Source organism: Saccharomycodes ludwigii, chromosome III (genome assembly GCF_020623625.1).
Source record: "Saccharomycodes ludwigii strain NBRC 1722 chromosome III, whole genome shotgun sequence".
NCBI classification, from domain to species: Eukaryota; Fungi; Ascomycota; class Saccharomycetes; order Saccharomycodales; family Saccharomycodaceae; genus Saccharomycodes; species Saccharomycodes ludwigii.
In genome coordinates, this window is record NC_060202.1 from 349,144 (window position 1) to 362,166 (window position 13,023).

Sequence of the window (13,023 nt, forward strand, 5' to 3'; positions counted from 1 at the left end):
CGCTTAAATAGGCAGCAACTTTTGTTTATTTCTAGTCCGGACAATCCATAAATCAAGTGGAAATTTCGGACTTCAAATCAATAAATAAATCATAGAAAATAACAAAATAGTAAATGAGAGATACCTGCCTAAGGTTAAAGTTTATATAAAATCAAATAGCTATTAGTAATAATATATATAGATAGGTGTATATATATAAATAAAAGTATAAAAGTGTATGCCCTAAAATGAAAAAAAAAAAAATAAAATAAAACAAATATACACTATATAGGAATTTCTTAAACATATAAAAATATATTTTCAAAGGTGATAAATCATTAAAATCAAAATAATAAACCAATAGATAAAGCCATACACATGGCAGCTAAACAAGCAGTTATGCAATCTTCATTATTATGTGTAGGAGCTTGTTGTTGAACATATATAGGTTGCTGTGCCTGTTGATGTCCTTGGTGCTGATAGTATCCTTGCGGTTGGTATGATTGTCCTTGTGGTGGATATGAGTTTTGTTGCTGTTGAGTATAATTAGTTCTAACATTGTTGCTATTATGATTATGATGTTGCTGTGTAGTTGAGTAGTAACTTGGTGGTGGGGCGGCTGGCCTTTCCGTTGTACTTCCTTTATAATAATCTGCAGCAAGTGTGTCTTGGTTTTTACCTGAGGTACCCATAGTTTTTTGTTTGTTTTTTTTTTATTATTATAGTATGTTATTAGTAGTATTCTAATTATTTGACTGGTTTAAGCTATACGTTTCTTATAGAATATGCAACTAAGTAAAAGGGCACCTCCTATTTATTACGTAACTTTGATTATAAAGAAAAAAGGGAAAAATAAATGAATAAATAAATAAATCGTTCGAAAAATTGTTTTTTTTTTTAGTTCGGGATTGTTGCAATTCGGTTTAAATTTAAGCTTTTCTTTTTTTTTTTCTTTTTTCTTTTTTCTTTTTTCTTTTCCTTTTGCCTTTCCAGCTTTTTTCGTCTCATAGCAATATTTTTTTTTCCTAACTTGAATAAAAATAACTTTTCCCAATCAATCATACCAATAAGGATAACAAAAGCATTAAAAAAAAAAAAAATTAAATACGTATATTTATAAGAACTGTATAATGTTGAATAAGAAAAATATTAGAATTTTATCAATAACTGCATTGTTATTGGTGGTTATATACTTATTGTTATCCTCCTCGGTTACAAATTCTATAATCAACAACGGTGAAGCTGATGTTGCCAGGCAACAAGCAACTGGTAAAACAAAGACAAGTAAGAACTTGGTCAATTTGGAGAATGTTGAAGATCCAGAAAAAGTTCAACAAAAGTTTGAAGAACAACAAAAGGAACTTGATCATGAAGTAGAAGAGATTCAGAAATTAAAAGATCAATTAAAAACTCAAGAAGAAAGAATAGAAGAGTTAGAAGAATACACTCCTGGATCTACTACTGAAACGTCATATGATGCTAACACTGAATATAACCAGTTAATTTTAAAGTATCCAGTAATTATATTTTCAAAAAGCTACTGTCCATACTCTAAAAGTTTAAAGGAGTTGTTAGTTGGAAAAGGGGAATATATCTTTGATCCTAAACCACAAATCATTGAATTGGATTTAGTTGAACATGGTAGTGAATTGCAAGAAGTTGTTGGTAAATTAACCGGCAGAACAACAGTTCCTAATTTGATTATAAATGGAATTAGCAGGGGTGGGAATGATGAGATACAATTGTTAGAAAAAGAAGGAGGTTTATTTGATAAATTAAAAGAGTGGGGTGGTGTTGAAGTTCAAATCAGTAGCAGCGTTTCTAATGAGGCTGGTGTTAATAATATTTGAGTAGTTTAGTATTGTGAAACATGCGGGTAAGGAAACGAACGCTTAAAAAAAAAGAAAAGAAAAGAAATTAACAGAAAAAAGTTGTTTTTTTTTTTATTTTTTATATTTAAATATATATTTTTAGATTTGCTGACAAGATCTTTAACCGACTCAACGGACTTGTTACCTTTTACATATATATATAATATTACATATATATATGCATATGTAATTTTTTTTATTTTTTACTTTTTCACTCTTTTTTTTTTTTTACTCTTTTTTTTTTCTTCTTGTTATATCTTATGAACAATTTAACTATAATATTCTTTATTTCCAGCAAGTGAAAAAAAAAAAAAAAAACATATTATACACTAAAAAGTAAATAGCAACCATGCATAGTGGTACTTCATCCGTTAATAGGAAAAATAACCTCCTTCCATCTTTTCTACTCGTGTTTTTCATATATATTCCTTTTCTGTTCATTTGCACCACAAGAGTAATCCATGCAACACCAATTCGTTATAACAAAAGATTAACACCTGATCAGATAGAGGCCCAGGCTTTGTTAGATTCAGAAAATGAATTAGATATAGAGGATGTAGGTGTTCCTAAAAATGATGGGCCTGATAATAGTGGATTAAAGACCCTGAATTCGGAGGATGACTTTGTAAATAAGAATAATGATGCTGTCACCAATGAAGCTCTAGATGACCTTTACATTCATTTGGAAGGACGCTCTGATTGTTTCCAAGTTATATTGTTAAGTAAGCCAAAAACACAACAAGATACAGATGAGTATGCTTTGAGTGAAGAAAAACTAGCATTGATTAATAAATTAGCTGATAAGTTATACTACAGTAGAATACTTCTACCCGCACAGGTCGAAGCTAGTAATTCTAAACAGGGTCTACTAGATTATCTGTTTGATTTTGAAAAAAGCTATAATGAGGAAGAAACACAATCTGAAGAAGATTTGATGAGGCAGGCGCAATTAGATAGAGATTTGGAGGAAAATGATGGTATTGATAGAGACATGTTATTAAGAGTAGATGTACAAGATAGTAGCAATAGTAACACGGCTACTACAACTAATTTTAATATCGCTCGCTCTTCTTATATTACTTCGAGCGGCATGTGGGTATTGTTTCCGGATTTTGAATCAGCTAATGTTAAAAGTGGTTCAAATGAAAACGTTGCTTACTATGTTAAAGGGTTGAGAAATGGGAAATTATCTCTAACTCTGGATGTTCAAGAAGCTACTAGGGGATTTAATATCAAAAATGGGTGTATTCAATATTTAGGTACTGGTAATTTGGTTGTTCTCTATGAAAATGATGTTGATGAATATTATATTGTTTCGAGCACTATAAATGTTCATAGAAATGATAATAGGTTCACTGTAATTGATGAAGTTTGTTTAACCGCATTTGATTATGTGAATTATGAATTCATATTAGATTCTTGAAGGGTATAAGAATTGATGAATGGGAGGGTAATATATTTTATTTTGTTTTATTATTTCGTACGGTTTTTGTCTTGCGATGTCTTTTTATTTTTTTTTTCTTTTATTTTTTTTGGCTGTAAAAAAAAAAAGGACAGATGGAGGGAAAAGTGGAGTAAAACACAGTTTTAAATAGCGCGGATTGCAATCTCCATAAAAAAGTTAAAAATGGCATCAGTTGGAATTCTTTCCCCTTTTTTCCCATTTTTTTGGTTCTTCGTTTTGCCACTTTTCTTTATTATTACAAATCCATATAAATATATATAAACGGTTTGGTTTAATAATCACAATTCAATTCTATACCTCAACCCATCTTTTCTATCATAATAAATAAAATAAATTAAAATAAAATAAAAGGGAAGCCGTCCTTTCTCTTCCAAACAATGTCTGCTAAAAAAGGTGTTTCTAAACTATTTAAATCTCTGATCTACTCTAAGCATAGTGTGGAGGATTGTACTCAAGTGTTAAGCTTGCACTCATATTCTCCTGTTTTAACCCCTTCTTCTATTATTTTAAAAACATTGGCTTTCCCAATTAATCCAAGCGATATTAACCAATTGCAAGGTGTGTACCCATCAACACCGGAAAAAACATTGGATTACCAAACTGGCGATGTACCAAGTGCAATTGCAGGCAATGAAGGTGTATTTGAAATTGTAGATATACCTGCCAGTTCCACCAGTAAATTGAAAAAGGGTGACTGGGTCATTCCATTAAAGGCAAATTTTGGAACTTGGTCTACCTACCGCACTTGTACCGATCCAGATGATCTAATTAAAGTTAACGGTTTAGACTTGTACACAGCTGCTACCATTGGTGTTAATGGATGTACCGCATGGCAACTAATTCATAACCATATTTCAAAATGGAAAAATGATAATTCAGAATGGATTGTCACCAATGCGGGAACTTCCCAAGTTGCCAAATTAGTAACCCAAATTGCCTCTTTTTTGAAAATAAATACCTTAAGTGTAATTAGAGATCGTGATAATTTCGACCAAGTAGCTGACGTTTTGAAGAAAGAATATGGAGCTACACACGTTATTAGTGAATCTCAAAATATGGATAAAACCTATAACAAGGAAACCTTGCCCTCTATAATCGGTAAAAATCCAGATTTCAGATTGGCCTTAAATAGTGTTGGAGGCAAATCAAGTACTGCTATTGCTAGAAAATTAAAAAAAAACGGTGTTATGTTAACCTATGGTGGAATGAGTAAGCAGCCTGTTATTTTGCCAACTTCTTTATTGATCTTTAAAAACATTCAATGTCTAGGTTTTTGGGTCACTGAAAATGGTAAACAAAACCCTCAAAGTAAAGTCGATGCTATAGAAAAATTGCTTCCATTGTATACTGAAGGGATTATCAAATCACCAAAAAACGATTTAAATATCTTGGAATGGGACATTAGTGGTGGAATGACAGATGGTACAGCTTTACAATTAATCAAAGATGGGATTACTAAGAAGGGTAAAAAGAATTTAATAGTTTTGAAACATTGATCTATTTTCTTGAAAACATACAGATATATATGTATATATAATTGATAGCTTTATTTATTTATATACTTAACAAACAAACAAACAAACAAAAAAAAAAAAAAAAAAAATAATAATAAATAAAAAATCTAACATTGCTAATTCCCATCAATAATATGTTCTTTTTTTATATGTGCAACACATCCAACATAACCCAATAGCCAAAAATAGATAACCAGCAGCTTCGCCCTTGGTTACAACAATAACGTTAGTTGTATTGTTATTAAAGATCCATTCTACAATTGCAGTACACAAAATATTTCCCAAACATATCGTAGAGGCATAACCTGCAGATTCATACAAAGTTAACTGTATTATCGCAATGATAAATGGTAAATAGCCAAACAAAATAGAAAAAATCAATTTAGGATCCAGTAATATATGCGAGGGACTACTAATGTTGGCTGCACCAGTGTCAGCTGCATCTGATCCTGAGGTTGCAGACTTGATGCCTTGATTATAATGATATCTTATAAGCAGTAATAAACCTAAACTTATAAAATTTACCAAGCCTATAATACTTGCTTGTAATGATAATAATATATTCTGCCATATCTTCCTTACATGTCTAGAATGCATACTGCCTACAGTGCCGCCAGAACATGTACTAATAGAAGTGGTATGTGTCATCAGATCGTTATCGTTAGCACGCATTGGCAATGAAAATCGCTCTCTATCCCCATTATTAGAAATAAATATGGGCAAGCCATTGAAAATTCTTTTATTTTTCTTTTCCAAAACAACGATTTGCGGATAAATATATTTGAACCATATAACACAGCAAGGACCAATAGTCAAACATCCTAGCCCAGATATCAAACATCCTGCCAAACGATCGAAAACATATGGATCAATAGCATCATTCAAACTACCCGTTCCTTGTCCTTGTGACGTTATGATAACAACGCTGATTATGCAAAAACAGATACCTGCAAAATCCAACCATATCTGACGTAATGATGACGAAGGATTCGCTATAACAGAGGGACGGTGACTGCTACTATTGTTATTACGATTCACAGAAGATGTTTTCAATCTTGCGATGCCTGTAAAGGCAAATAACAAATTACAAATTTCAAAAACACTCAAGTTAGACATAATTGATAAATCGCTCAACGGAATTGAAGGTAGCGCAATAAAAATGCAATAGGTCGCAGCAGACATTAAAAGAGATATAGTCAGCGATCTTATAATTTGGAAACTATTCAAAATTGCAAACTTGCTTGGAGTTGTGACGGCATCTGGAGTATTCACATGATCTGTATCATTATTGTCACTAGTGCTGCTATTAATAGTAGTACTAGTATCATTATTACTAGTGTCGTTGTTATTAACATTACTACTATTACCGTTAATGGTGGTGGTGGTGGTGGCAGCAACAGCAACAATATTACTAGGACTATTACCGCCAGTATTGCTATTGGCAAAAACAACATCACCATTATTGTTTTTAACAAGATTTTCTTCGTTGTTCGTAACAGTCTCGCTCAGCTTACTATAATGATTGATTAACATATGCAAAGTTTCTCTACTTTTTCTATCAGTGGTTTTTGATAATTGCTCCTCCAGAGCACGAAGATGAGCAAAAGAAGCGCTATTGCCCAAAGAACTGCTTCCTTGTTCCAGAATTGGTAATTCTGAAGTTCTACTTTGATGTGCAGTTGTTGTTAAATTACCAGTATTGTTAAATATGGTCTCAGTATTAGCATTCGAAGCACTTAATCCGTCCTCTTCAATTATTTGTTCATCAATGTTATGTTCGTCACTATTTTCTCTACCCACGACTTCAGTTATCACAGCGGGCTGTGCATGCTCCATAGCAACATTGCTGTTAAGAGTGGCTGTATGAATATTAGCATATCTTTCGCTACTTTGCAAATCGTCTAATTGTTGTGGACTACCCTGTCTTGATAAAAATTCATTTTCCGATAAGTTCGAATTGGTATCCGTGATGGTAGTGCTGGAATCACTTCTGTTCCTTTTTTGGACATTTTTAAAAACTGGTATCCTGTGTAAATGCAAGCACAACATAAATTGAACGTTGGGGGAAATACGGTACTTTAAACAATTATATAATTGCATGATAGGAAAAATCAATAGCCAAGATGATTGGAATAGAAATGTCATGTATAAAGGGTCATGCAATACTTTTAACGGTTTTATATCATTAGCATGTAAAGGTTTGGTATTAGGATCCCCTGAAGCCACTTTGGAATTGATATTAGTAGTGACTGCAGCAGTACCCGTAGCATTTTTTTTTTCGACACTGATAGACGAAACATAACTTAAATAAAGTAGTTTAAGCATAAAAGCGTAGCTAAACACAGCTAAAAACCATAATAATCTTGATTTAAACATATTTGGCTTTGTAACTTTTTTTTTTTTTAAAATTTTTTTAAAAAAAATTTTTTTCTTTTTTTCCTAATGAAAACACCTGTTGTAGATGTGTACTTGGGCGTGTTAAAGCTTTGTGAGAAATATAGGATTATTTCCTAAAATAACTCTTGTTAGTATTGTCGTATGTTACTGATATTATGATATGTGATTTATGTCTTGCCGTTTTTTTATTTATGTTAAATTTTTTTTTTTTTTTTGGTAATTTTTTTCTTTCTTTCTTTCTTTCTCTCTCTTTTATAAAATAAAATTTTATTTTATTTTAATTTGTTTAAGTGGTATTATTTATCTATTTAAATAATTACACTTTCTCCTTCTTTATAAATTTTCTTATTTTTTTAATTACCAATAAAAATTCGTAATTAGCAATATAATTCTTGGCTATCTGGAAAAAAGGGTATTCTACGCGCATGTCTATGCATGGCGTATGTGAGTTTGGTGGTGGTATTTTATTTCCATTTTTTTTTCTTTAAACGGGAAAAATAAGGTAAATGTGTGGTGCGTGTTTCTCTGTGGAAGAAAAGATCCGTGTATTTATAAAGTATGATAAAAATACAAGCCTTAAAAAAGTATTGAAAAAATAACAAAAAATAAAAAAAAAAACGTTTATTTCCCACGGATTTCACTTTGCCACCATGAAAACTATCCGAACGCGTCAATGTCCGCTATCGGGTATAACAGGCACAAACGAATTATCCACAACCAATAATTTAATACCATGTTCTTTGCAAAGTTGGATTAACTCTTGCTGTTTCTTCTCCACCACTCCGCCTTGTGGTCCAGTATTGCTTTCTTTATTAACCATATACACAATCTTTTCAAAATAATCAATCGGTATGTTATCTTCAACTAGAAACACGTTATTAACACTCCTATATATGGTAATACCACCATCTTTCATCATTCTATGGAAATTTAAGTATATGAAAATTTCAGTATTATATCTCATACCGCTTATAACATACTTATCTTTTCCTATAATCCCTGGGCTTAAGTGGATATGGTTCCGATTCATTCTGCTTAACCCATAACAAGATTTCAATATTAAAATAATATTCTTTAAGGAAGTCCCATGGATCAAACTGTCGTACGGATAATCATTTATTTTAACCAAAATTTTATCGTTCTCTATGCTCTTTATCGAATGACCCTGTGTGGCCCTAATCTTGTATTCCTCTAATAAAATACCGTCGTCATTCTCAAGTCGTTCCAATTGAAACCTTTGCTTGTCATTTGTGGCTACGATTCTGATAATATCCTGTTTTGTGGCTTTATGGCTTTTTAATCTATTATGTTGTAAAAGCTCATTTAGTAAAACATATCCATCAGTTCCAATGTTTAATTGTTCTTTTATGGCGCCATGTCTTAATAAATATGATAATGCCTTTGATATCAATATGTCACGTTTCTTATTACTATCAGTCATCTTTTCTTTTCTTTTCTTTTTTCTTTTCTTTTCTTTTTTCTTTTTTTTTTTTTTTTCACTGTATAATATATATTTTTATCTCCTTTTTTGTGAGTATAATTTGCAATACTTTTGGGAGAAGAGGAGGAAATGTGCTTTACATTTTTCATATTTTTTTCTTTTTCAATAAAAAATAATAAATTTTTAAAAGGAAAAAGAAAAAATTTGAACATTCAGATGAAAAAATATTAGAAGTATACAATCTAGTGTTAAATCTCTTATTAAGAATCAAAAAAAAAAAAAAAAAAAAAAAAAAAAAAAAAAAATAACAAAATGTATTTACAAGGGGTACACACAAGTGTATCTATATTACGCTATTTATCCTTTCATTATTGGTTTTCAATATAATCATCACTGTTTATATAAATTCTTGCCACCACCACAACAACCACCTCCTTCAGCAGCTAGAGCTCTCTTGGTTTTTTTTATACTTTCGTTATCACCCAATTCGGTCTCCTTATGAATATTCAAATGATATCTAACTTTTCCACTGGTATCCTTATCCTTTTTTACACCTTGAACAATATTCCTTCTTAAAAATAAAGCAACATCATTCAAATGCTTGATTTGTTTCTCCACTGTTACTGGTTTTGGAATGTTTAAATCCTTAGGTGGATTCAACATTCCCTCTTTCATTTTTTTCCTAGATGCAACTAGCAACATCTTATCTGGACCAAAAGCGATTCTAGTGGCTCTTAAACCATTTCTATAGGCATTTAATGCTTGTCTTTTTAATTCCTGTGATAACATATCTGTAATTGAGGGTGTCTAGTTAAATTTTTCTAAAGTTAAATGGTCCTTGTCAGTTTAAAACAGTTAACGTAGTATGCACTTCACTTGATGGTAAAAACAAAATTCAACAACAGCCTCAGCTTTTGTTGTATAAGCTTATAGAAAATATATACATATTTGAAGAATAAAGATAAATTGCTGATATATAAAAAAAAAAAAGAAAAAAAGAAAAAGAAAAAAAAAATAAATCATTGTACCATAAAATTCATATCACTTTCAACGTGAATACAAACACATAGTAAAAATATTACTTATTAGTAAAATATGCCTGTTATGTCGAAAAGGGGAAAATATACTGTAAGGCCGGGTTAGTAAACCGGCTTAATATTTTATTACTTAAATCAAAACAAATGTGATAATTTGCTGCTTTTCCATCTACTTTTAATTAATAAAACTATAACTTATATTATTAACAACCAATTTCATAATAGAGTTATTTCTCGGCTGTTCCATTTATATCTTTGATTTGAGGTTGTCATTATAGTACACATTGATTATTTGAGGTATCTCGATCTGAAACATATTCTACCTCAAATAGGAGTGTCATCCTATTGTTATTACTGCGTTTCATATGAACTGTATTTATGGTAATCTTCCTTTTTCTTAACTTCAATAGCAAGCTCGTATGGCGCAGTGGTAGCGCAGCAGATTGCAAATCTGTTGGTCCTTAGTTCAAATCTGAGTGCGAGCTTTAATTTTTTATTTTTTTGGTCCTTACTCAAATGCAGTAATAACACTTCTACGTAATAATTCCTTGTAACAATTCCTTGTAGCAAATAATATTTAAGCTGAAAAAAAAAAGGTCAACACAGGGCGTTCCTCTCCTCTCCCCTCTACTAAAGGGATTATACCGCCAGCACCACTCACGACCCTTCTAATATCCAAAAGAATCCCAGAAACCTCATCATAAAAAGTTCTATCCACACCTCATACATCTAAATAAGACTCTTTTTTTTTTTTTAAAAACTATACATAAACTTTTTATTTTTAAAAAAAATTTTCGTCAATATACATCAAAGATATTAAAAGTAAAAAAATAAAATTATAAAAATATTAATACCCTCAATCATTAAAATAAAAACATAAATTAAACGAGAATAACCCATAATTGGTATCAACACCTTAAACTATATTAGCAACACTGAAATTCTCAATTTTTATCAATGCACGTGAACTTCCTTATCACAATCCTAAAAAAATAATAAGTTAATCTTGCAAATAAAAAAAAAAATGGATTTACAAAACAAATGGATTAATCCAAGCTAGACTCGGCACAACTTAATGTAATGCAAAAATTAGAAAGTTTAGGAAAAGGAAGTAAAACAGAAATAATAAAACTTCAATAAAATAAACGCGCTAAAAAAAACTCAGTTTATAGTGATCTTCTAACAACTAACCAAGTCAACAACTTCCAAGTAAACTGGCTTACATTGGTCACCAATGTTTTCATCGTACAAGTTGTAAAAGTCACCAGACAAACATTGGTAGAAAACATCTTCAGTACCAATAGCCAAATTACCTTCTGGAGTAATAGACCAACCATCAGCGTAAATGGCACCAGCTTGTGGTGGTGGGCCATCAAATTGGAATTGTCTGTTAGCAACGATAGAACCAATTCTACCCTTACCATCTCTCAAGACACTGTCCTTCAAAGTCATAGACAAAGTACCGTTGTTGAAACAGGATTCAGCAGTAACTGGGTCAGATGAAACAGCTTCATCGTTGGTAGAAGAAGCAGTGGAAGAAGCAGTGGAACTAGTAGAAGAGGTGACAGAAGCTGAACCAGAAGCAGTGGAAGCAGCAGCAGAGCTAGATGGGGCTAAAGTAGTGGTAGATCTAGTAGAGGCTTGGACTTGACCGTCAGTAATTTGAGAGGCAGCAGCGGCTGTAGATTTAGCAGTGGTGGTAGCAGCTTGAACTTGACCATCTGTGATTTGAGAAGCAGCGGCGGCAGTAGATTTAGCGGTAGTAGTGGTAGCTTGAACTTGACCATCGCTAATTTGAGAAACAGCAGCAGCAGTAGATTTAGCTGTAGTGGTAGCAGCTTGAACTTGACCATCAGTGATTTGGGAAACAGCAGCGGCTGTAGACTTAGCAGCAGTGGTGGTGGTAGTAGCGGCTTGAACTTGACCATCAGTGATTTGGGAAACAGCAGCGGCTGTAGACTTAGCAGCAGTGGTGGTGGTAGTAGCGGCTTGAACTTGACCATCAGTGATTTGAGAAACAGCAGCGGCAGTAGACTTAGCAGCTGATGTGGTGGTGGTGGTGGCTTGGACTTGACCATCACCAATTTGAGAAACAACAGCCAAAGTAGCTTGCAAGGTAGCTTTACCTGTAGAAGCTTGAACTTGGCCATCAGTTATTTGAGAGACAACAGCAATACTGGTCTTTTCAATAGAGGTGGTGGTGGTGGTAGCAGCTTGAACTTGACCATCGGTTATTTGGGAAACAGCAGCGGCTGTAGACTTAGCTGTAGTGGTGGTGGTGGTAGCAGCTTGAACTTGACCATCAGTTATTTGAGAAACGGCGGCAGCAGTAGATTTAGCTGTGGTGGTGGTGGTGGTAGCAGCTTGAACTTGACCATCAGTTATTTGAGAGACAGCAGCGGCTGTAGATTTAGCAGCTGTAGATTTAGCTGTGGTGGTGGTGGTGGTAGCAGCTTGAACTTGACCATCAGTTATTTGGGAAACAGCAGCGGCTGTAGACTTAGCTGTAGTGGTGGTAGTAGCAGCTTGAACTTGACCATCAGTTATTTGAGAGACAGCAGCGGCTGTAGATTTAGCAGCTGAAGTTGTAGCAGTAGTAGCTTGGATTTGGCCGTCGCCTATTTGAGAAACAGCTTGAACATCCCTCTTAGCCTTAGTAGAAGAAGTGGGCTTAGCTGAACTAGAACTAGCATAATAAGAGGCATAGGAACCTGTGGTAATTGGAACAACAGCAACCCCAAAAGTGGAGGCATAATCAGTAACACCACCGGTGTAGGTAGCATTTGGAGTTAAAGTGGACCAGTTGTCCTTGCTTGGAACATAAGCAGCCATAGAGCTGGCAGCTAAAGTAGCAATAATAGCAGAAACTTTGTATTGCATTATTTAAATTATGTAAAAATCTATAGTGAACGTGGGTTGTCTAAAATTAAAAAACCTATTTCTTGATTTCTTTGGTATTTTGAGATTATTTAATTTAAAATGGTTTAAAATTGGAAGACTGTTAAGTAAAACTTTTTGGATAAGAAAATTAAATATATTCTGAAAATTTTTAAAGTGGAGGCAAAAAAAAAAAGAAAAAAAATTATATAGGTTTCATCTTTATATACTCGTAAATTTTATTTTAACTATTTTTTTAGGGTGAATGAAATGTTAAAATTTTACCACAACATATATATTTTATTTTTTTTTTTCTTGAATGTTCTTGAAGTTTTTTTTAGATCCATATTGGTAAATTAATAATACTTTATTATACAAACTTTGTTAAGATTTTGTATTATTTTTTTTTTATTCATTTCTTTTTTTTTTTTTCTTTTTATTT

General features: G+C 32.4%; 8 protein-coding genes and 1 non-coding gene across 9 annotated transcripts; 4 read left to right on the plus strand and 5 right to left on the minus strand.

Annotated features, from left to right (window-relative positions):
* Positions 1–323: 323 nt before the first annotated feature.
* Positions 324–671, minus strand: SCDLUD_002399 (uncharacterized protein; the record flags this gene model as incomplete). Its single annotated transcript, XM_046077145.1, has 1 exon — positions 324–671. One exon carries the CDS (start codon positions 669–671, stop codon positions 324–326), a length of 348 nt encoding a protein of 115 aa, XP_045934871.1.
* Positions 672–1,109: 438 nt separating this feature from the next.
* GRX6 (glutathione-disulfide reductase GRX6) lies at positions 1,110–1,829 on the plus strand (the record flags this gene model as incomplete). Its single annotated transcript, XM_046077146.1, has 1 exon — positions 1,110–1,829. The coding sequence occupies one exon, from the start codon at positions 1,110–1,112 to the stop codon at positions 1,827–1,829; it is 720 nt and encodes a 239-aa protein (XP_045934872.1).
* A 370-nt stretch (positions 1,830–2,199) lies between these two features.
* Positions 2,200–3,273, plus strand: SCDLUD_002401 (uncharacterized protein; the record flags this gene model as incomplete). The annotated part of the gene is made up of 1 exon (XM_046076628.1): positions 2,200–3,273. One exon carries the CDS (start codon positions 2,200–2,202, stop codon positions 3,271–3,273), a length of 1,074 nt encoding a protein of 357 aa, XP_045934873.1.
* Positions 3,274–3,692: 419 nt separating this feature from the next.
* ETR1 (enoyl-[acyl-carrier-protein] reductase) lies at positions 3,693–4,811 on the plus strand (the record flags this gene model as incomplete). Its single annotated transcript, XM_046077147.1, has 1 exon — positions 3,693–4,811. One exon carries the CDS (start codon positions 3,693–3,695, stop codon positions 4,809–4,811), a length of 1,119 nt encoding a protein of 372 aa, XP_045934874.1.
* Positions 4,812–4,955: 144 nt separating this feature from the next.
* On the minus strand, positions 4,956–7,205 carry CSG2 (mannosylinositol phosphorylceramide synthase regulatory subunit; the record flags this gene model as incomplete). The annotated part of the gene is made up of 1 exon (XM_046077148.1): positions 4,956–7,205. The coding sequence occupies one exon, from the start codon at positions 7,203–7,205 to the stop codon at positions 4,956–4,958; it is 2,250 nt and encodes a 749-aa protein (XP_045934875.1).
* A 691-nt stretch (positions 7,206–7,896) lies between these two features.
* Positions 7,897–8,667, minus strand: TPT1 (tRNA 2'-phosphotransferase; the record flags this gene model as incomplete). The annotated part of the gene is made up of 1 exon (XM_046077149.1): positions 7,897–8,667. One exon carries the CDS (start codon positions 8,665–8,667, stop codon positions 7,897–7,899), a length of 771 nt encoding a protein of 256 aa, XP_045934876.1.
* Positions 8,668–9,057: 390 nt separating this feature from the next.
* On the minus strand, positions 9,058–9,456 carry MZM1 (Mzm1p; the record flags this gene model as incomplete). Its single annotated transcript, XM_046077150.1, has 1 exon — positions 9,058–9,456. The coding sequence occupies one exon, from the start codon at positions 9,454–9,456 to the stop codon at positions 9,058–9,060; it is 399 nt and encodes a 132-aa protein (XP_045934877.1).
* A 661-nt stretch (positions 9,457–10,117) lies between these two features.
* Positions 10,118–10,189, plus strand: SCDLUD_002406. Its single transcript has one exon. It is a non-coding gene; the product is annotated as a tRNA-Cys (tRNA).
* A 694-nt stretch (positions 10,190–10,883) lies between these two features.
* Positions 10,884–12,584, minus strand: SCDLUD_002407 (uncharacterized protein; the record flags this gene model as incomplete). The annotated part of the gene is made up of 1 exon (XM_046077151.1): positions 10,884–12,584. The coding sequence occupies one exon, from the start codon at positions 12,582–12,584 to the stop codon at positions 10,884–10,886; it is 1,701 nt and encodes a 566-aa protein (XP_045934878.1).
* Between the last annotated feature and the right edge of the window lie 439 nt (positions 12,585–13,023).